The sequence below is a fragment of the Anas platyrhynchos genome, chromosome 15, assembly GCF_047663525.1.
Source record: "Anas platyrhynchos isolate ZD024472 breed Pekin duck chromosome 15, IASCAAS_PekinDuck_T2T, whole genome shotgun sequence".
Classification (NCBI taxonomy): Eukaryota; Metazoa; Chordata; class Aves; order Anseriformes; family Anatidae; genus Anas; species Anas platyrhynchos.
In genome coordinates, this window is record NC_092601.1 from 12,249,880 (window position 1) to 12,273,379 (window position 23,500).

At 35.8% G+C, this 23,500-nt stretch overlaps 1 protein-coding gene across 17 annotated transcripts in view; it reads left to right on the plus strand.

Moving 5' to 3' along the window:
- LOC101798315 (putative short-chain dehydrogenase/reductase family 42E member 2) overlaps positions 1-23,500 on the plus strand; it is a 59,403-nt gene that overhangs the window by 6,926 nt on the left and 28,977 nt on the right. For 11 of the 17 annotated variants that reach the window (XM_072024111.1, XM_072024109.1, XM_072024108.1 and 8 more), the window contains exons 1-19: positions 3,550-3,686; positions 4,089-4,169; positions 6,035-6,129; positions 7,601-7,720; positions 8,599-8,673; positions 9,369-9,513; positions 10,488-10,686; positions 11,104-11,174; positions 12,120-12,278; positions 13,056-13,146; positions 14,239-14,349; positions 14,824-14,921; positions 15,069-15,221; positions 15,929-16,037; positions 17,343-17,487; positions 17,906-18,050; positions 20,004-20,155; positions 21,291-21,417; positions 22,005-22,102. In XM_072024111.1, the coding sequence (XP_071880212.1) occupies positions 4,095-4,169; positions 6,035-6,129; positions 7,601-7,720; positions 8,599-8,673; positions 9,369-9,513; positions 10,488-10,686; positions 11,104-11,174; positions 12,120-12,278; positions 13,056-13,146; positions 14,239-14,349; positions 14,824-14,921; positions 15,069-15,221; positions 15,929-16,037; positions 17,343-17,487; positions 17,906-18,050; positions 20,004-20,155; positions 21,291-21,417; positions 22,005-22,102 (2,168 nt within the window). In that variant the 5' untranslated portion in view covers positions 3,550-3,686; positions 4,089-4,094. Of the gene's footprint in view, positions 1-695; positions 805-1,446; positions 1,513-1,974; positions 2,101-3,521; positions 3,687-3,749; positions 4,056-4,088; positions 6,130-7,600; positions 7,721-8,598; positions 8,674-9,368; positions 9,514-10,487; positions 10,687-11,103; positions 11,175-12,119; positions 12,279-13,055; positions 13,147-14,238; positions 14,350-14,823; positions 14,922-15,068; positions 15,222-15,928; positions 16,038-17,342; positions 17,488-17,905; positions 18,051-20,003; positions 20,156-21,290; positions 21,418-22,004; positions 22,103-23,500 lie in introns of those variants that run through there. The other 6 variants (XM_072024122.1, XM_072024121.1, XM_072024119.1 and 3 more) reach the window with 5 other exon arrangements.

The following is a 23,500-nucleotide window of genomic DNA, read 5'->3' on the forward strand; positions in this document are numbered from 1 at the left end:
TGGTGTAAGCTTGGCAAGTTGGATATTTAAGAGTTTATTGAGATTACATTTCAGCTAATTTACTGAATACAAAGTGCTCATTTAAAAGGTTCCAAGTTTAGCTTGGGTCTACTTTGAACAAAAAGCAGAAGTTTATAGTATGTACAAGTGAAAATTTCAGTAATTTCTGTCCCTGGCAGAAATGTAGCTGGAAGGAAAGCCTTTTATGAGCCATGGAGAGCCACCAAAATTCCAGGAATGAAAGCTGTGGGGGTCAGTAAATTCTAATCACAAAGCAAAGTTTTGCTTTATTTGGTGCCTTTGGAAAGCAGTGGACATACACTTAAGTAAATACACTTGAACATCTGTGTTGAAGACTTTTCTATTGAAGTTTTTTGAAGGGGCAAAAACATAATTCCTGATTTTTAGCTTCCATGGCTTGAACAACTTAGAACTCACTTCATCCACAGGTCGTTATGAAGCAAAACAGAATCCTAGTGCTCTTATTAACATTCAGATTTTCAGGACAGACTCAAACTCCAGTAGTTGTACCTCAGTAATTGTTGAAAGAGGAAGGGGAGGTCAAATTTCTTTCTCCTTACTGTTGTCTTCCATTTCTTCTACAGTATGGCCTTTCCCCCCACCCTGTTTGATTGCTGTCATTGCTAAGATCTTTTTCTTTTTTTCCTCCTTGTTTATTTATTTATCAACATCAGCACTGATCAGCCTTTGGAAATACTGGCTGACTATGCTCAGCAATGTATGCTGGGGAGAAAACTTCTGGCTCATGTTGTTATATATGATTGCAGCAGTCCTGCTGCTCTCGTAAGTAATTGTGTTGATACTCACTTCCTCCAGTGTCCTTTCATTTATTTCCTATCCAGCTGCAATGTCTTCTCTCATATACTTTGTGGAGATGCTAAACTACTCATTAAAGACTTCCTGATGTAGAGTTGTATTTTCTTTAGAGCAGATCTGCACAAATGAAGTAACTTGTTTGGAGCATCTGTTTATTCATCTTGGTTCATACAAAACCACGATGTGAAAAAACAGCATACGATTTAGAAGTAAATGTGGGCAGGGGAAGCAGAGCCTAATATTTATACTTCTTGACTTCAGTGATATACTTTTGATCTGACTAGCACAAGCCTGCCTTCACAGGAAGTAACTGGCATTTTAATGCAACGAATAAACTTATAAATAAACACACTGAATGAAATTGCCCCTTATTACCTGTTTTGTAAATGTCTTTACTGAGTTTTTTCAGCCATGCTCTTAAAGTAGAAGTGAAAACGTCTCCTATTTTAAAAAACAATGGAAACATCTTACTTCTTTGGCTTTCTCGCTACGTGTATCTTAAAAGATTTCTTCTCTATCTCTAGTTGAGAATTGAATACTAACAACCCACGTTATCAAAAGAGATTACAAAATTGGAGTAATTATTTTTCTTCCTATTTATATATGTAGGCAGTTCTAAAGAACCTTGCAGAACTTGTAAGAGGCCGTTATCATTGCTACTCTTCAAAGGGGGAGGTAGGTGACAGCCAGAGAGGCAAAGAATTTTTCTCCCATCTATTTGATGATTCTTTACTCTTAGAAGGTAAACTACTTATCATCTGCATAGAAGTTTATAGCAATACCTGGTTCTAAAATTCTTGGTCTGACAAGTGCTGAGGATGTGGTCAATAAACCTGTGGTTAATTCTTCCTGTGACTAAAAATGTTTTTGTAAATTGCAAATATTTCTCACTGACTCAAAGCTGATGAGTAAGATGAAACTAGTGATGAATTTATTGTACACTGACTCAAAACAATAATCAAATGATATATTTTTTTGAATAACTTCTATATGTAGTGTGTTGGGTACATTTATGTTCTGTTCTGCAATGCCAGGCAGTCTTATATGAATGCATATCCATCAAATAAGAAAGCTGTGCTTAGCTGGTATTTGAATAGCAGTTAACTTATTTTCTCCCCCTTTTTTTCATATATACAGATTTCTGATAGTAGTGATCTTTATCTGCTACTTCAAGAATGCCAGAAGGCTAAGGATCTGCTCAAGAGTATCAAACAAAATTTTCAAAGGCGAATTGGTGGCTCACTTACCAGTAGAATAGCAGATGTACGTGTATATATTTTGTTTTCAAATGTACTTTGAAGTATTAGAGGTAGAATTTCTTAGCATTCACAATATAAAAAAAAAAATGAATGTGATTACTTGGATATTGTGATAAGTAAAGCCTGGATATTATATTTTGGCCATCCATTGGAAGAGCAAAATAAGGCTAAAACTAGCAAAGGAGACATTTTGCTAGATGTTCTCCAAAATGTCTTTTCTTCAATAAAATAAATTCAAAGTGCTCTTGATGAACTTTGGATGAGAAAGTAAAAGAATCTCCTGTGATTTTTCCTCTTTTTATGGAGTGTTTGGAGAATTTCTAGTTCTGCTTTGTTTTGATAGGTTATTTATTTGTATTTTTCTTTGACCCTGTGCAGATGGTCTTAAATGGAAATATGCATCTCTCTTTCACCTTACTCTCATCTCTGCACATCCATAAGCCTCGAATTTTAGAAATTTGCTGAGTTCACATATGATTGACAATCTTTCATGCTAAAAATTTTGCAGCACTGTTCTACAAATCTATGGCTGTGGAGGAATTTTTATATCAACAAAATAGTCTCTGTCACTACTCTGTCACTACTGTGTGAAAGCAATTGTGTGAAGTGGACGTTTGCTTTTAAATAGGGAGTGAAATTTTCCATCAGGTGCCCTTGTATGTCTGGTCACCCCACCTGAGACATTCCAGGTTGGAGGCATACTTGTCATCTGTGAATAATATTTCTAGCTCTGTTCCCTCTCATCCTGCCTTTTGGGTGTATATAGTGAAAGTGCATAGACTTATCTCTCTTCCAACCTCATGATTACTAAAGACCATATAGACTAAACAGGGAACAGAAGTTATCTAGAAAAAACTTAGAAGGTCCTATATCCCCAAATAAAAGCACATCATTTCAGAAACTTACTAGTCAAGCCTTATGCATGAAAAAGCATCTCCACAAACTTCCATCCACTCATAAAAGCAAGGTCTCTTACCCATTTTTAAGTAAGAGTTCTAATGCCTCACAGGAGTTTGTTGACTTGTTTCCATTGGTGTGAATGGAAGTAGAATGTGTTTCATTTTGACTCTATGCTTGGACGAGTAGGAAACGGAGAATGATTTGGTGTGTGTATAATGAAGATCTTTTTCTGCCTTGTCTTAGAGAAACAACTGGCTGTTTTCCAGCCAGTACATATGACCATGATGTTTTCATTTCCCCTGCGGATTTTTGCATTGTGGCCAATACAGTCAATTTAATGGAGCACTGTTCCACAAAACCTATTTGTTGGAGAACCAATGGTAGCAATTTTTGAAGTATTTTGATTATTGAAATCTCAGCACTCCAGTGAGCATAAGTAAAACAAATATTCTATGCTGGATATTTAGTATTAAGGTGGAGAAAAAAGTATACTAAAACTTGTGTTTTTCTTAAAATCCATTTTAGGTTTCCACAGAATTTGCAAATACAGCAACTTCCAGCTTCCTACCAAAGCCTCCAAAGCATGAAGGACCATTAGTTATTCAAACACCATGCTTCCTGGCCAAAACTTCAACAGACTGGTTAAAGACAAATGGATTGAAAGGTAGCACAGAAAGGAAAGCTTAACAGGTATGAAACAGGAATTAAAGATGGAAAACATGTTTTATTTAATGTCTTTGTTCCTTGCTGTAGCTAAGAAGTTAAACCTTTATCAAGTTTTGGCTCCCAATGCTTTCTCTCCTGTGGAAGAATTTGTACCAATTCTTCAAAAAACAGTATCATCAACTCTGCATGAGGCAAGTGATGGGGACCTGTTTCTTCTTTTTTTTTTTTTTTCTTTGTACTGCTACATTTTTCCAACTAAATTGGTGCTTTATGAGATAATGAAATCCTGCAGGCTTTAACTGAAATTGGAGTTGTGTATTCAAACCAGATGCTTATATTATTCTCAAAAATAACCCAGGAAGGAATTCCATGCTAGTGCAGCCTATAGGTTTCTGTAAACACGTAAAATATTATTTATCTTTCTAGAAAGTGATGATGCAGTTTGAATGGCATGATGGAACTATGAAAAATATCCATGTTGACCTGCCAGTATTATACAACTATCAGGTGAGTTGTCTGTAGTGACATGGCTTCATCAGGGCTGGATTACTATCTAATTATTTCATGTGAATTTTCATGTTACATAAGTACTGCAGGGATTCACATGCAGACAGCTGTCCATGCAAGTCTGCAGCCATCTGGCTGGATTTGGGACCTAGCTTGATGTGGTAGTGAGGAAGGAGGGTAAGTGAGAGAAGAAGTTCATCAGTGATCTCATAATTTATTTATTGCTCATAAATATAGCAACGTGCATTTTGTGATTTGTGTATAAGGGTGTATTTACGTTATTTTACCCATACCATATATATGAATCTTTTAACCTGTACATTGAAAGGATATAGTGGAATAGAGGACTCTTCCTTGCTTTAACAAAACTATCCCATTTTATCTTAGTTTAATCATTAAAAAATAAATTTCTATTTTCTCTCTTTGGAGGTCAAACAAGTCTTATGAAAAAGAATGGCTAATTGTTACTGGCTAGGCCAAGAAGGACTCGAGGCATACAAGAAGAGCATTTTAGGAAGTACTGTAGCAGCAAGTGTGGATGATTGTTACATGAAATAAAAGTTGTTGCATGGTATGAAAGATTATGCTCAAAGGCATTTATAGCAGCAAACAAGATTTAATCAGGAATTTCCCTGTTCTTATTGAATTCACCAGCAACACCATCTACAGCACTGTTTGTGAAGCTCTCTTCTAAAGCTTCCCTCTAGAATGACACCAAAGATTTAATTACTGATTGCGTTGCCTCAGGTTAGAGCAGCTCTTTATTCCAAAAGGTGTTCTTCATTTGTGTTAAGCACAACTGGAATTCTGTTCAGTCTGAAGAACAGATTAAGATTGATGTCTAAGACAATGCTCTAACATGTCTTCTTACTTTTTTCCTTCTGCCTCCTTCCAGCTGCATTGCACATTGTTTTCCGACATCCCTCACATTCACCTTAAGTTTCTGAACTGGCTGCACAAACTTATCCAGTTTTGCATTTGCCTTCAGCCTGGTTGGCAGTTGTCAGACTTTCTTCAAGAGGATACCAAGGCCGTTACTAGAGTTTTCTGTTCAAGCTTGTATATGAATTAAGAACATTATTAGGTTAGGGAGTTTTAGATTTAGATTAGGATTTTTAGATATTTGCCACTGACGATATTACTGTATAGGTAGTCTTAAAACTACTGTCATGCCAGGAGAACTTTTACACTGCATGGGATATTGAAGATCTTTGAGTACTCCTGTGAGTGTGGAAGAAGTGGAGATTATATATACAGGTAACACAGTGAAGGCAGATGGAATTCTTACAGGCAGTAGTGATTCTTGAGCATTTCCTCCTTGGTAAGAATGCAGAGTACCAGAGAGTAGAAGTTTAATGAAATAGAAGCTGCCTGGGGATATTGGTAGTCAAGATGTTATATAGTGGTTTGTTCTTTTCTCTTTGCTCTCTTCCATACTACTCTGCTGAGGAAGGGCTATGAGAATGCTGCCAGGCAGGACAAATATTCCTTTAAAATAGAGGAGGGATAAGAAATCTGTAGAACTCCATTTTGTGGTCTGACTGTAAAGTCTAACTGGCTGACATGAAAACAGCATCTGATTTTTTGATTCCTGGTAGATATTCGTATTTTGTGCACCAAAACAGTGCTATGTTGTAGTTGTTTTCTGAATTTCATGTCCTTTTCTAGATTGATTTGACCTCATGCATGTAGTGCATGCATATGCTTGAAAAGGTCATATACTCTGTAGAGTTTGGTTAAACTGCCCTAATGTCTTCAAATTGATATTGTGTTAAAGAATTATATGTTTTTAGTTGAAATGATCTGTTAACAAACTACTTAAAATGCTGTTGAAGAAATTGTAAGCTTTCTATATTTATTCATAGAAACTCCTTGCCAAAATGGTAAGAATCTATGAAAAACAAATCGACTGGCTGTCCGTTGCTAGCAGAAGAATATGGGGAAATGTTTATGAAAAGAGGTATGGTATTCTGACAGTTGTATTCTGTATATTGGTGATAATTCTCATTTGTCAACCTTTCCTTTTTGTATAAGTGAGCACTCAGGAATGCAGGGCAGAAAAAAATCATATGCAGAAGTGGTAATTGCAGATACAACCAGTGCAAGCAATCCATGTTTGACAACTGATGCTGATACTCTTGTATTTAATAATGTAGTGAATTTACTGAATCTAATGATTGTCAGTTAAGAAAACTGTGCAATTTCCAAGAAACAGGATGAGGCTCTTAAATTTGAGTTATCTAGGGACATCTTCTGTCTTAAATCACATACGTGTACAAACAGAAACTGCTGTTTCTGGACAAATGTAGTGTTTACATCAGGTTTCAAACCATGCTATTAGTATTTATACCAGAGTATTTCTTCACATCCTCTTATGGATTCTTATCAGAAAATGAATTTCAACTTACCAACTACCTTCTGCCTCCACCACTTAGTAAGGTGCATTCAAGTGCCAGATGACAAATGTCAGTGTAGATATACCAATTAAAAAAAAAAAAAAAGTTTTCTCTGAATTTATTTTGAGATCTGTACCTAACTTTGTTTGAGGATCATCCTCAATAATAATAACAACATCTATTTACATTGTGTCTGAGTCTTTACCAGAGGTCTCCCATCCAACATCAGTTGCATAAATGCTCTTATTGTTTGGTTTACAAACTTTGAATATGAAATTTCGGACAAGATAGCTGAGGCCTCTGTTACTAGAGATCTCCTCATTCATTCATTAAGGACTGAATTAGCCCTTCTGGTCCATCTGATGATTGTGTTGTGTTGGGAACTCTTGTGTCCCACTGACTGTCTATCACATCTGCGATTCTTTTCATCACCACTGCTCCCAAGGTATCCCCTGTCCGTTAACACTGACCATCCTGCATTGTGTTTACAAGCACAATCTCATATGTGACCATACTGAAGGTGATCATCATTAATACTTTTCTTCAAAATAGGTAACGCTTACCAGATAACATCAATCAGTCGATACCTGAGCAGCCTGTCTATCATGGACTTACTGGGAGAAAACATTCCATTTATCTTTGGAATGATATTATATGTTTGTTGAATGATGGTTGGAGAAAGAAAAATGAACTATCCAACAACTCTTCTTGTTGGATAACACCCACATGTTTCAGCCATGTTCTGGATATTCAAGTACAGAGAAGAAAGAGGAGCTGTTCAGGGTTCAACAGCCAATATAGCACTACATGTGCCAGTACCCTGATTACTGTACAGCTTAAGGAAGACAGATTTTTTTGTTATTGTTTAAAAAAAAAAAAACTCACCTGATGTTCTGCAGGTTATTTTTTCTTATATAGATTGTCTTTATTTTTATACATAGCTAGAAGATGCTTTTCTTGGTGAGCTAAAGAGTGCAGTGAAGATTTAAAAAATGTAATGAAGTTCTTTTGACAAATAACATGTTTCTTACACAGGGTGGTTATACTTGTTGATATATCAGCGACAAACTCTATGTACATCATCCATATCCAACATTATTTGCGACTTTTACTTGAGGAACAAATGTCAGATAAGGATTACTTCAATATTATAGCGTAAGCAGCTACTTAAGACTATCTTTTAAAATACTTTTAACTTTGCAATGAGAGAAGGATGCTGATAGACTAGTTACTAATGGGCATGTTTTAGATTACTGGTAGTATTTCAGATTTTATGATGAAGTAATTGCAAGAGGAACACTGATATAACTTTATTGAATAGATTTATGGACCAGATATAGAGACCAAATTAGTAATTAAAAATCATTTGCGGGGGGGGAGGGGCACTGAAACTGATTGAATCAAATTCTCTTTCTGTTATTTTGTTCATAACAACAGTATCAATTCACATGGCAGAAACTTTTACTAGATGAGGGTTTTGGAAGTGTCTCAGTATTACTGAGAGTGCCCTTTAAATTTTATAGTAACTCCAACACTTCTTTACTGTTAATAGTACTAAAAATCCATACTCATGTTGGTAGTGAGAAATACATGGCACAACTGCTGAACAGCAGCTGGGCAGGTTCCTGAATAACAGGCAAAAGAGAGACAATAACTTGTGGAGTTCCAAATTTGGTAGGAGAGGAGAGCAGAGTCATGAAGGCAGCATCTCAGTGTTACTGGTTTGGGGTATTGAGGGTGTTTGGTTTTGTGGGTGTTCTTTTTTTTTTTTTTTTAATTGCAAGCCTTTCTGTCTTCTGCTGAACTTTTACTAGCTCATTAGCATCCTGTTCAAGAAAGAAAAATGCAATCTGGCCTGCTGCTTTGAAATTCTGACAACCCCTGAGTGATGGATAAATTGGAATAACTAAATGATTTGAAACAGAAAATTTTACCTCTTAATAACCCAAACCATTATTATTTTTTTTTAAAGAATTCATTCAATCCTTTTCTTTGTTCTATGAAAATTAATTGCTATTATATTTCTGTAAAAGATTTGGGAGTGACATTGTGCCTTGGCAGCTGGAACTAGTTCCTTCTCAACCAGAAAACTTACAAAAAGCTTGGAGGTAGGATGAAATAACTTTCTTATACTTCTGAATTAAGTGAACATAGATATCATAAAACAGACGTAACAGAGAAACATAATTAACTGGTATTGCAAACAGTTTAGAAAATTGTTATGTTTACCATATCACAAAAATAATTTGACATGAACTGTTCTACAGTGATTGTTTATGATGGTTTGTTGTGAAAGCAGTGTCATAAAGTTCAGTATGTCCTAGTGACTTTGTATTTCATGTGTATCCAGAATACGTATGTACGTGACTAGAGAAGTTTTTAAGAAATGCACAGGTTACATGAAGAATTTAAAACTATTTCAAATTCAGTTGAGATCTGGAATTTAAACCATGTTTTTCCCCTCATACACTGGAACCAAATCCCACATTTCTCTGTGGAATTATATCTTCAGTGGTTTCATTATACATCTGTGGTTTTCTTTTATTCCTGTCAGTTCTGCTCTTACATTTTGTCTTCATCTCTGTGCTTCGAATCTTATCTTAAAAACTACTTTGTCATGGTTGCAATACAGAAACTAGAACAAGTGATTTGGATCCTTGTATAATCTGGTTTTACTGGATGTCATTGTCAAAAATTTCAGACTCCAGAGCAGTGTTAGTAAAGATTCTTAGTTTTCTTACTGCTTTATGCAGAAACAAAAGCTTTTCTAGATTAATTCTTCGAACTGTAAACTTATTCTTAGGTGGGTGTTGAGCTTGCAATGCAGAGGGAGTAGAAATTTCATGAGTGCTCTCAGGCAAGCTGTTGAAGTAGACTTCAAATATAAAGATAAACACAAATCACAAGGACTTTACCTCTTGACTACTGGAATACCTGATCAGGAAACAGTGAGTATCATCACAGGTTTTACAGCTCTTCTGAAAGTTCCTATCAGAATTAATCTCAACTGTATTTATCTTTTTTTTTTTTTTTCTTTTGGTCACTTATTATAGCTTGTTGGTGGAATACTTCTCCTTTACTTATCTAAGCCAGCACAAATGTTGGTATCTCAGACCCTTCTTTCTGCAGTCACTATTTATGTGTTGGAGGTAGTAATTATTAATAGTATGTGAATCAGAAAACTCTAGAAGTGTTGTTAAGCTCTTTGTCTCACTCCAGCTGTGGCTATCATTTCACTGCATATTTCTTAATTTGAAGAAGCCCACTCAGGTTTTTGTATTATATCATTTCCTTATGATATAATGATATAAAAGCCACAGATAATTTTACAGTGAAATTTCATCGTATACTATATAGAAACAGCTTCTATTTTTAATAACAGTAGTCAGCTGTTTGGTTGTATTTTCACAGTGTGTGTGCTCTGTTGCTGTTGAGCCACTTGCACTGCTTAGAACTTCTGAACTCAGAGTAGTCTAATTGGCTTAACTGTGTGTGTACCGTAGGCCTGTCTTGACTTTGTTATTAAACTTCTGGAAATTCTGGGCAAACCCAAGAAATTGTTAAAAGCCTACGTAGAAAACAAGAGAATGACAGATGCATACAGAAAGTCCAAATGAATAATTTCCATCCCTACTTCTTTGCTACAGTGCATGGGTAGCTTGAAGACCATCACCTTGTGGTTTTGATTCTTATAACTACCCCAACTCAATTCTTGGTTGGTGTTGTCACTAGTAGTAACAGCATTAGCTTTTGTGTATATACATGATTTAAGGATGCATTCAGCTACTCAGGGTGTATTCCTGCACTGAATTGCACATGCTGGGCACTGTTTGTTCATCAGTTCAGAAAACAGTGGAATAGATGGAAGCTCATCTGAGGTACAGGGTTGCTACTGATTTTTTTTTTTTTTTTTTCTTTGCAGCACTTAATCAGTACTTATGTGGCTGAGGCTTGCAGAGGTTTTGATTTGCAGCTTCATGTCTGTCTGTTCAGTGTAATGGAAGATGTTGACTCCAGTGGGATTATTCCAGCCCGCTATGCTAACCCAACTGAAACTGCCATCGCTTTTAAAGAAATAGTACATGCAGCCAATGGGAGATTTCATTGGTTTGGAGAAGCAGGTATGTGAAAAAGAAAGCCAGCACTTAGTTCTTTTTCATTAAGCAAATAATATACATTAATGTATTTTCCCCCAAACAAGTTGTTTAGTTTTTAGGATGTGATAATACTACACTAGTATTGAGATATAAACAGGTCTTAGTTTGATTAAGGCTTTTAGCTGTCTTGCAGAATATTATAATGAATCATTAATGCAGGAATTTGTTTTTTTTCTATTAAAATTCACTATTTTCTACTAGATATTTTAAGGTATACAATTAAAATGTGTTTACTAATGTAGTAGGTCCAAACTGCCTGGACCTACCGGAAAAGAAGGCTTTCTGGATCTTTTCATTGATATTTGACATGTTCTACAAATTGTTGTATACTTTATATATATAATATTTAAAAATGCTGATTAGCATATATTTGGTTATCAGGTATTTTTGAAAGTGATGATATCACTGTTATTGTGTCTGAAATTGAAAAAGCAAACAACTACTCCCAAAAGGTATGAATTATATATCTTTTTAAATTCCGTTTTTCTTCAGAAAAAAAAATCCACAGTGTTTGTGTAGCTGGCATTGCAGAAGATTGGACAAAATGAAAACCCTTGTAAGATGGGGAGGAATGCTCTAGAATGTGACAGTTGTCACTGTAGAACAAACATGGAGTAGAAAGCAATTATACAGTAGCACTGCAGTGAATGATGTTGGACTGTCTGTGGTTTCCTAGCAAATACAAGGAGTTTACGACTGAAGCAATTCTCATCTTTGTGGCTAACCCTGTGATGAGTTCTTCTCAAGTAGAATTAATTGTTCATTTACTCCTACAAAGCACAGCAGAGGGAGTGTTACTGCGTTATTGGCACAAAAGTGTACTAAAGGTGTAGAACTAGACAACCTCTCTCAATATTAAATGTACTTTTTCTAAAGTTATCCAACAAATTTGCTGAGGCGGTGCAGCCAGACTGGCATTATGACAGCTGTTTCTTATAAAAGTGTGATGAGAAAGATATACACAGTGAGATTATCTGTCCAGAGGTCATAGCAATTTGTTGAATGCAAGTCTGAGACAAAAATCTGTTGTTGGTTTGTTTGGTTCTGTTTTTAAAGAAAAGTCAATGGATACTTAATAGGATCTTGACATATTTGATATTATAGTTTAATGGTTGAATGTATTAGTTTCATCTTCCTCCTATTTGTTCTGGTTTTGATGCATGTAGCATTGCATTTTGTATTAGAATGTTTGCTCAGACCACAGAGGTTTTTCCTCCTGTGTGTTTGAGCAAGCACGGTACAAAGAAGTTAGAGGCGTTAAGCATTACCAGATTAGTACTTTTTCTATTTGTATTATTTACTATAAAAACAATAAATACAGGGTGTCTGTCCTTGAAATGTCATTTACTTAAATTTCATGTATATGAATTACTGAACAGTGTGAACTTCCATTTCAGTGTGCATTCTTAGTGGAATCCTTAAAGCAACGTTCAGGAAATCAGTCTGCTAACCCATTTGTACCAGAAGCAAGCTCAAACATGCTTGTGACAAAAGAGAAAAGAAAGCCACAGAAGCTGCTATCTCCAAAACCCACAGCTCTGAGCCTGGCTAGAATGGTTTGAAATTCTTCAAAGTCTTATTTTTAAGATTCAGTCTGTTTTAATTAGTGACTCTACCCAGCTCATGCTGGTCTTTGTCAAAGAAGTGCTTAGGCTGAAAATTTGAAGGAAGTAAAAACAGTACAGTGACACTACTCTGAATTTACATTTTAATTTGCATTCAAGGTGCTACATAAACAGACAAGTACATCTTAATAAATCCTGCTAATTAAATAGAATTGTAGTAATTAAACAATACTGTAGTATCTACAATTATCTAAATAATTCCTCCTCTGACCTTAAAAAATTAGTGTTTAATACAAGCAAAGGCAAAGTAGAAATGTGTTTTACCAAGTTACTTCTATTTAGCAAGACCTTCTAGGAAGTACTGAATTTTGTGGTATCCTGTTCATGTATACATGAGACAGCTGCAGTTGAGTAGCATGTCTTTGACCACACAGAGATGTAATAAAAAGCAAGAAATAGGATTTGGGATTTGTTTCCTGCTCCCTGTGCTTATTTCCATTGAGTTATACTACTTCTGAGACCCTTGGGCTTTGCTGATGCTTTCCTCGTTAATTTGGACAGCGTACATGTATGTATCTGTTTTGAGAGAGTGGGCAAATCTGGCCAGTGCTTACCACTTGGGAGTATAAATTACTACTGACTAGTCAGAAGAGACAGAATGAAACAAGAATTAGAATTATTATGAAGGATAGATCCGGTTTTGAATAATTTATGTAATTATGATATGGTTGAAATACTTTTTATTTTTTATTATCTATGCTTATGTAGTATATTAAAGAAAACCACAGTGCAAAGAAATCTTCTTCCATAAGAGTACTGGCATGGCGTCCTACTAGTGCAAAAGCAGAAATTCCACCAGGTCTGTATGGATTAGGAGCTTTTTGTCTTTAGTTTGTTTGGGTTTTGCTTAGAAGAAAGTATTAAATTAGAATTGAGAGATTTTATTTTAATAGCAATTTTAATCTGTAGTCAGAGTGACAGGAGACATTGGAGTTGTTTTTGAAATAATTCTGTATGAGTTTTAGTTGTAATGTATCTAGATTACATATAGGTTGGGAGAGGAAGGAACAGTGCCCACATACATAACTATTTCCAGGTTATTTGATTGAACGTTCATCCTGTAGCAGGAAATGTGTGTGTGGCAGAAAGTAGAGCCCCCCTTTTGTCATAACTTCGAAGACAATTAAAACATCACTTCTCTTGGTTTTTAATTCACACTCCATTCTTACCAAAGTCTCAACAATTCAGAGATTTATGTTACTAGTTCAATATATAATATTTCTGTTAATATTGTTGTAGCTAATTGTTCTTAATATGCTGTTCTCTTTATGATCCAGCAATGAAAGAAAACTCCAACACAAACATCAGGTTATCTTCAGTGCTCTCTCTTGCAGCTACTACTGGTGTATAGAACAGTTCTTAAATTTATTCTAGTCACTGTTGGTTAATTAAAGTCCAATTCCTTCCTCCCCTATTTTTATAATTTTCCCACTCTTTGTTCTTTGCATCTTTGTTAACATCTGCAGAGGTGTTTTTCTTGTTGTTTGTTTTGTTTTTAATTTTTGCATTAAATTTGGGCCTTGATATCTATTGATTCATTGCTAAACAGCAGTGTTTACAAATCTGGATTCATATTTGCATATGAGCTACTGTGTGCAACGACGACTGGCTTTTCTCATACATACTATACTTCTTCTGAGCCCCTAATCTTTTCAGGTTATACCATGTGACATTCCTCCTGATGCTAATTTATAAGTCGTAAAGATTACGGTTCCATTTGTATGAAATGAGCATGACTAGTTCTATAATATGGATTTTTCTTGACCAGTATCTAAGAAAATTAAGTATGTATAATTGTGGCAATAGGAAGTTATGAACTGAAGAACTGGGTTGCATGTCAATTTTACACTTTGCTAAATTAAAAGAGAATTTGTATTTTTTTTATTTGTAGTACAAACAATAAAAAAATGGCCTCAGACTGAGAATAAAAGAAAAGATAAATCAAGGAAACAGACAGAGTGTTCTGTGTCAGTATTCTATACTGATAAAGGAAGAAATGTGGGTATGTGTTGCCATGATATTATTGGTGAAGCCTTTTTATTATCAGTCTTTGTATTATCAAACAGTTTGGATGCAAAGTCGCATATAATCAGTGAGCTTTAAATAGTGAATGGAATTGAGTTTCATTTATCAAGTAGTAGTAAGTGTTTTAATCGTTTTTTGTAAAGTACTTTGAGATCTTCTGGTCAAAGATGTTTTAAGGAAAAATGTCACGAGTTAGGTGAATATAAGATTTTACTTTTTAAGGTAATTTTTAAAGCTAAATGGCTTCTTTAGAAGTCACTTTTTTATAGAAACTTTCCGTTTTTGTAAAATGAAAAACTGTGTGTGAAGTAGTAGGTGTCTTTTTGTTTGGCTTTTTGTTTTGTTTTGTTTTACCAATATGTAACTTCAAAAGGGCTATGAAGTCATGTATGAAGGGCTATGAAGAGGTAACCTAAGGTTCCCAATACTACTTTGTTCATTTTCTTGCTAGGTACAGTATACCGAAAGTATCCAAAGACAACGTGCACAAGAAAGAGCGTTCCCTCTGTTACATTGCCAAAAAAAGAGGAAATCTGTTCAAGCAAAGAGGTATTTTGTTCCTTATCAATAAATAGCCATTTTAGAATTATTAACATGAATTATTTGAACGTGTTAATTGTGATTATGTACAACATGTTATTTAAGCAGTTTTAATATTTACAAAAAAACAATTGCTCCATTTGTTTTTCTTACAAGTGGCTGACTAAGTACAGTATTAAAAAACTTAAACTGGAATTGCCCAGACTGATGTTTGGTCCAAGCTGTACTCACCGAAAGAAAATTGTGGAGTCTCTGCACAAGAAAGTATCAGCAAAATACTGCACTATCTTCCCTAGTGTAGAAGTCAATGTAAGTTTTGCAGATGTCATATACCTACATTGCTGAAATGTTTTATATTTGCTAAAGATAGTACATGATAATCAGTGTTTGTGGAATGCGAATGTAATGTGTGTTTTCCACTTTCCTCCGTTATTTTTTGTTCTAAACCACCTTGCTAATAGAAGATTTTCTCTAGCTTTCTGTTCACCACAAAAAATATTTAGTATATTTGAAATGCAAACTGCATGGGATCTTTGGAATGTATGGCAACTCTTCTGCTCATCCAGCATGAATAATGATTTTAAAATTTCTTTGTACGTAAGGCTTTGGAATATCATGAGAGTGGAAACTAGGAAACTAATGGATATGATTAGTTTGGTTTGTGCAATTGCCAGAGAAACATAGCAAGTTAAGTCCAGGGTATTATTGGTCTATTTTATCTACAAAAAATGTCAGAAGGAATGCAACATAAGCAGCTGTCCAGCCATGTTATATAATTTTGTTGCTCGATGCAACTGGCTGAGATTAGAACTAGGCTTTCCTAATTTGGGTAAACCAGTTATTTAGTAGTGACAGAGCCACAGAAATTTTCTTACACTATTTCATAGAGTTAAAGACAAAAAAAAAAAAAAAGCAAACAACTAATCACCCTGATTTCTGTTGCTGATACTGCATATATAGCCACAGAGCTCATACTTGTTGACGTAAGATGCTTTTGTACAAACTGAATTTTCCAGGGGGTTGTGAAACATCTGCAGGTTCAATCTAAAGAACTGGAAATCTACACTGAACAAATGGAGAAGGTGTTGCAACGCTATCTACAAAGAATACAGTGGCTTCTGTCAGGTAGTGCTGTGCATCTTTATTGTAAAACAGAATTTAAACATTTATAAAATCTTCTTGTCTACTATTTCTGTGAGGTTAAGTCTGAATAAGTGTGGACCTCAAACTTGAGGTTCAAAGAGCTATTGTGCCTATTCTGTGATTTGTAACTGCATAATTCTAAAATTCCATTTGTTTGCTTGTAGTTTAAAACTATGCACTGGAAACTAATTTTTCTGTTTCTTTAAAAAATATATATTTTAACAGTGAGCCTTTGTTTGTAGACAAAATATTAATGAAGTGTGAGCTTGACACACAGTTTTAAACAATAGATTTGAGTTATGCCAGCTGCCTCCTTTAACATGAGTTGTTAACCTCAAGCCCAAATGTGGTAGGATAAATGATGGTGCTAATTATTTAACCTTCTAATACATGTTTAATAACTTAATGTCGTAATTGCAAATCATTTCTTCTTGACTCCTTTGCACTATAAGTCTTTGGCATTTAGTATCCAACACTAGGAGCAGGGCTAGACAAAGTATCTAACACAGGGTAGGCCAAAGTTAGCAAGTTCTTTAGTGCAGTTTATGACAGTCATCATAAAAAAGGTCTGTACACTGTAATTGCACAAGAAATGTAAAGGTAAAAGTAAGTTTATTATCAAAATAATTTAAGTTCTATTTTATTGTTATCATTAACTTATTATTTTGTTGAACTGTTTTTAAAAAATATTTTTATGACAATAAAATAAGACTATAAGAGAATTCAACACCTATGCCGTAGATATACATCCAGCTTGCAGTGAAATAATTATGGCTATGATGCAAAATTTTAATTTTTACACATTGTGTTCATGAATACAAGGTAGATGTCTGTAGTGTTAGAAGCTTTCCATCAACAGAAGAAACACAATCATGTACATACAAAAAATAGCTTTTTGGGTTCTTTTACTAAGAACATGCCATATTTAGAAGTTTAGCATCGCTGCTGGTGAAAAGTATTATGATCCCTCTGTTGCTTATAAGTATGTTTGTTAGGAACTAGTTCATTTTTTTCTGTGTTGCAAAGTAGGAGCTATGCATTTTTAATGCAAGTTGTAACAATTGGCTAGTAATTAATGCTTGATAGTACTAGATTTGTAATAGCAGAAAACTTTTCTATCACTAACCCTTGAACTGCTTAGTTTCCACACAGGTTAGAATTTATTATGTAGTGGTGTGTCCAGAATAACTCCTAAAGACTGAAGGTTTTACTGTATGCTCAATAAAATCTTAATGTTCAACAAAATAAGCCTATGTAATGACACAACATTTAAATGATCTGGTGCAGGAAGCCGAAGATTGTTTGGTACCATTTTAGAAGCAAATGTCTGTGTTTTAATTGATACGTCTGGTTCCATGGACCCATATTTGCCACATATCACAAAAGAACTTGCATCCCTTATCTGGGAACAGCTAAGAAAAAATGAAGTCAGGTATGATAGACTACTGATACAGGCTGAAACCTGCACTACTTATTCTTATGTAATAAGATTATTTAGTAATTACTAAAAATATAGTACTGAAACACAGTATGTTAGTGCATAATATGCACGTGGCATAAATGATTTTACTTTTGTTTTTCATTTTAAGCAGCTTGGAATTCTCAGCTCTAAGATTTGTGCCACGTTTGCCATAGGCTGATGCTGTTTAACGTTTGGGTTCAGCATTCCAATTGACTTTCTGTTGATGCAGAATTAGTTAAACTTTCTGACACTTTCTTATTCCAATAATAGGTTCTTGATTGTTTTTGGTTGTTTGTTTTTTGGTTTTGTTTCTGTTTCAAAACTAGCTTATCCAATGAGATTGATAGTATTGATTAGGTTTAAATATTTTGGCCATTTTTCTCCTCAGGTTTAACCTGCTGAGATTTTCAGAAAATACAGAGAGCTGGAGGGAGTATCTTGTAGAGGCTACTGATAAAACATGTCATGATGCTGTGCAGTGGGTGTCCAAATTCCACGCTCATGGTAATACATGTATCCTTATGGCTTTACAGGTTAGTAAATTATATACTATAGTCTGGAGAAGAAAGAGTGTCTTGTGCTGATCATATTGATAACGTACTATAAAACATTTAGGTAAAACATACTATACAACACTTCTTGTATTCAAAACACCAAATGGATCTGGAATTAAGCCACTGTTCCTGCCCACAAGGCTCAAAAATACAACATTCATTGTTCATACTGAGTTTAGGAAGATTGTGAAATGTCAGTAGTTTCATCAATCTTTGCATTCAAAGAGCCATGGAGAGAAAAAATAGCTAATGAGCAAGTTTGAGCAAGTTTGCTGATGACACCAAACTTGGAGGAGTTGTGGACTCGAATGAGGGTGGAAAGGCCTTGCAGAGGGATCTGGATAGGTTGGAGAGCTGGGCGATCACCAACCACATGAAGTTCAATAAGAGCAAGTGCCGGGTCCTGCACCTGGGACAGGGAAACCCTGGCTGCACGTACAGACTGGGCGATGAGACGCTGGAGAGCAGCCTAGAAGAGAGGGATCTGGGGGTCGTGGTAGACAGCAAGTTCAATATGAGCCAGCAGTGTGCCCTGGCAGCCAGAAGGGCCAACCGTGTCCTGGGGTGCATCAAGCACGGCATCGCTAGTAGGTCAAGGGAGGTGATTGTCCCGCTCTACTCTGCGCTGGTGAGGCCTCACCTCGAGTACTGTGTGCAGTTCTGGGCACCACAGTATAAAAAGGACATGAAACTGTTGGAGAGTGTCCAGAGGAGGGCTACGAAGATGGTGAAAGGCCTGGAGGGGAAGACGTACGAGGAACAGCTGAGGGCACTGGGCCTGTTCAGCCTGGAGAAGAGGAGGCTGAGGGGAGACCTCATCGCAGTCTACAACTTCCTCGTAAGGGGGTGTCGAGAGGCAGGAGACCTTTTCTCCAATAACACCAGTGACAGGACCTGTGGGAACGGGGTTAAGCTGAGGCAGGGGAAATTTAGGCTTGACATCAGGAGGGGGTTCTTCACAGAGAGGGTGGTTGCACACTGGAACAGGCTCCCCAGGGAAGTGGTCACTGCACCGAGTCTGTCTGAATTTAAGAAGAGATTGGACTGTGCACTTAGTCACATGGTCTGAACTTTTGGGTAGACCTGTGTGGTGTCAAGAGTTGGACTTGATGATCCTTAAGGGCCCCTTCCAACTCAGGATATTCTATGATTCTATGATTCTAATTCCTCAAAATGATGGTTATGTACAATTGTGGTTATGATATATTTGGTCTGAGCCAAACATGGATTTTAGAGAAGCAATAGTGGTTAGAATCAAATGGGCATTGAGTGTGATTCTTGAACTTCAGTAACAGGTGAAGGAACTTTTCTTCCATAAAAATTCTTGGTGTAGAAATTAACTAGTAAAAACAATTTAAAACAGAGGCTGAAAGAACTTGCAATTTCATGAGATTTTAAATTTAAATCAGTAAAGAAATTGTGCCCTAAATGAGTGATTCTTGTTCTAGATACCTTTACAGAATCTTCATAAAAATTTTCTGGAATTCTTGGCAAATCAAGTGCAGTAGCATTAGAAGACATGTTTATATTGCAGAAATGTCCACTGAGCTAATTATCATAGCAAGTTTTCATAATATAAAATGGCTGGGTTCTAGTGAGCCTGATTTTCAGACATTAAGCATCTTTTACTCCCACAACAGTTAACTGAATCTATTTACTTGAATCTATTTAGCTTATTTAAAGGAGTCAGTTTTTGGTGGTGCCCTGCTTTTGTGATTACAGTGCCTTATGCTACAAATTATCTACTTGTTTATTTTTACAAAGTTATATCCTTGATCTCTCATATTTAGTGAAAAGGAAAAGGCAATACTAACTTTCATAATGAAGTGGTAAATATACAGCTGTCTTAAATCATTGGAATAGTGTTTTCATTTTAAAGAATTACTTTTCATATAAATGTTCTAATTATTTTAGCTTGTTTTATGGTTTCAGAAAGCTCTCAGTTTCCAAGACATAGAGGCACTGTATGTATTGACTGATGGAAAACCAGATACCAGTTGCAGTCTGATTTTGAAAGAAATTGAAAGTTTGAGAAAGAAACAAGATATTAAAATTCACACCATTTCATTTAGCTGTGCGGACAGGTATGTGATACTTGATCAAAACAATCATGTGATACAAGATCAAAACAATCATGAAAATTATTAGTTTATTTATTGTCAGAGGGCTGCGTTCTCAGAGCATGCCATATGCTCAGTTCACTGAACAACAGGTTTGAGCTAGGCATTCATTCAGGTGGGAACTGGGCAAGCTGTTCTGACACAGGTAATTGCCACATGGCCTGTATCTCCCACAGCTTGTCCTTGAGAGAACCGCCTTCACACACATGGAGTTGTGATATGCATCCCTAGTCTGCAGCAGAAAAATAATAGATTAGGCTGAATTGGAATAAGGAGCACTGGGAAAGTGTTAGTGCCAGCCATGATGGAGTCTGGGTTGAAAATACATCGGTGGTTACTCTTCTGGAGGGATCTTTGCATGGTCCAGAATTGGAGACCATGCAACAATACCACGAAGTGTGTGCTCTTCTACATTTACCTTCATGGTGGCTGTGTGATGCAGGGAGCAGACAGCCAAACAGACCACTTCTACAAGGTACATACCTATTCTGCCACCTCAAAATGCAGCAGTTGTTGGAGGTCTTAAAGAACTCAGCCGTTGTGGTCTTAAATTGAGACTATTATAATGCTAGTGCTTCAGGACTCTAGAAAGGACTCTAAAATGACACGGCAGTAGAAGTGTGTTATTTAGCATACTTGTAATAAGAATACAATAGCAACTGTATTAGCCGTTGGACATGTTGGACAATGGCAAACAATAGAGGCTTAGACAAGAGAACAAGTTATGGGGCATGCAAAAATGTTACTTCCCCTTATGGTGTCTCCCAGCTTTTGGCTTTCTTACCCTGTGTGAAATATTGTTGCCTTTTCCTTGCCAACCCGTTTTCTTTTTTTTTTTTTTTTATGATTCTGTTATTACACTAAACCTCATGTTCAAAAATAACCTGTCTTCGGAGGTAATGATAACTAGGTAGAGTATATTCTTCATTAGCTCTTGAAGATTAGAAATGATACCGAAATATGTAATCATGTACTCCAAACTGCTTGTTTAGTTATCATACTTTTTGAGGAATGCTTAGAAATTGTTTTTTTTTTTTAATTGTTGCTGCTTTCAGAGAAATAATTTTCATGAGTCACTTAACTGCTTTGTTGTTAACAGAGAAGCTAATGAATTTCTGAAGAAGCTTGCGTCCCAAACAGGAGGGCGCTACCACTGCAGTTTTGGAGATGTGGATGGCCAACTAGCAGCACACCGAATGTTGATGGAGGGGTTTGATGATGAAGATGTATGTTAAGTAGTTTGGTTTTGTTAGGCTTGGTTTTGTTTCTCTCCACCTCAATCTTCATCTGTAGTAAAACTGCATTTTAAAAAAGAAAAATCACTAGAAGTAGTAATACAGGACTCAGCTTAAGATATGTTATATTGCAACCAAAAGGAGAAATCCTAATATCTGGTTTTGTATGTCTGCTAGCTGCCTTGGCCAGGTAGCCTAACCTTTGAAAGAAGTATATAATGCAATTTAGTTTTTGAAAAAGAAGCAAAATCATCCTATCTCTGGACGCTGTTTTTAAGCTAGCTTTAGCTTAAAAACTGTGCCTTTTTATCCTCACTATCTTCTGTTTCATTTATCACTGTAAAATCCTTACATAGCACATTAATGCTACACCAAGAGGCCTTAGTGATTGCCACGGTAGGAAAGAGTATTAGTGAGAATCCAGAGTTGCTCTGCCCCTACCCCTTATAATTCAAAGGCCTCTGCAAGTAGACAGGGACAAGGAGGTGTAGAGCTTTAGCTCAATTAATTAAATTGGTAGACATTGAAAATAATAAGTAGTTGCATGATAAAGCAGAATATTTTAATTCTATTTTTAGGATCCAGTTTTCCCTTACTTTGAAGGAGATGATTTAAAGAAACTTACTGAAGAAGTAGCAAAAGCTAGAAGTTTTTTAAAGCAGGCAAAATCTTTGAGGTGAGTATCAAGAATCTCTCAATAATTACATTTTTAATTCACAAAGTAGAGGCAAGAATATCTGACTGTCAGTATCAGCTATTTGCAAAAGAAATGCTGTTTCCTGTACTGTCAGTTTTAGAGGTTTTTTTGAGGCTTGGGAAAGGACATGCAAATGAATTGTCTGCTTTAGAGAGATTTAGTTTTGCAATCTTATAGTATTAGCAACCATCATAGTAAAGGATCTGAGCAGTGGTCTAACAGTGTGCTAAACTTACAGGCTATTGTTTTTTTCTCAGTTGTGGTTCTTCCATCTCCTATGTCAAAGGGAAATGACATGAAGTTGTTCATCTCCTTGCTGAGTTCTATCACCTGCCAAATCTTTGTATTTCTCTTTGTATATATTATGAAAAAATAAAATATCCTTTTTAGTACCTCTTCCTTTAGTCTGACCTCTTATTCTGAAATACAAATTATTTTTTATTTTCTGAAATCTTTATGGACTCCGTCTATCCTACTTTACCCTAACTTTTCTAACTGCATCATCATCCATTCTCTGTCTGCTAGAATTGTGTTGTCACATGAAATTATGTAACATCTTTCATTCTGAAATAATCCCATCTCAACCCATCTACTTTTCAAGTTAGCATCCATTTCCTTTTCTCTTTGCTTCTAAAGACCTGTGAAGTTTCCACTAACCTTTTCCTGGCAGGATTACCTAAACCACCTTCTTCACTCTTACATGTCCTGAATTATCAAAGAATTTGCAAAGTTGTTCTCTCAAAGATCTCACCTCCTAATCTCAGTCTTTTTTCTGCTTTCCTAAATAATATGACTCAAACTTTTTCCTTTCCCCTTTAAGTCTTGGACATGCCAGAATTTATCTTGTGTCTTCTTTACTCTAATTTTCAATTATCTTATCTCTCTGCATGTCCTGCCAAGCACTCGTCAGGTTTTTTCTTTGTTTTCTCTTCCTTATCTTCCCTTAGCATGGAGTTTCTTTTACCTTTCTGTGGTATCTCTGTGGACTCCAAATGAGCTAAGTCAGTTTCTTGGAGCAATATAACTGTGCTAGCACTGCATGCCAACTGTGTCTCAGTAGACTGAATTGGCTCAGGTGACACACCATTCCCTGATGCTTCTTGTGTCATTTAGAGCTAGGTTTGATACCTGCCTAGAAACAATTAAATTTTATTGATCCTTACATTCCTTCATGATTAATGCTTCTTAACTGCCAGTTCAGAATCAGAAAGCACCACTTTGTTAGTAATAGCAAGCAAAAGTATTTCTAAAGAGCTTTCAAATGCATTATGCCTCTACAATAAAAAGATTTTCTGTCACACAAGGACATGGCTAAGCAGACATACAAAGCTACTGTGTATCTTCATGAAAAGCTGCTGTAATTATTTGTTTTTTATT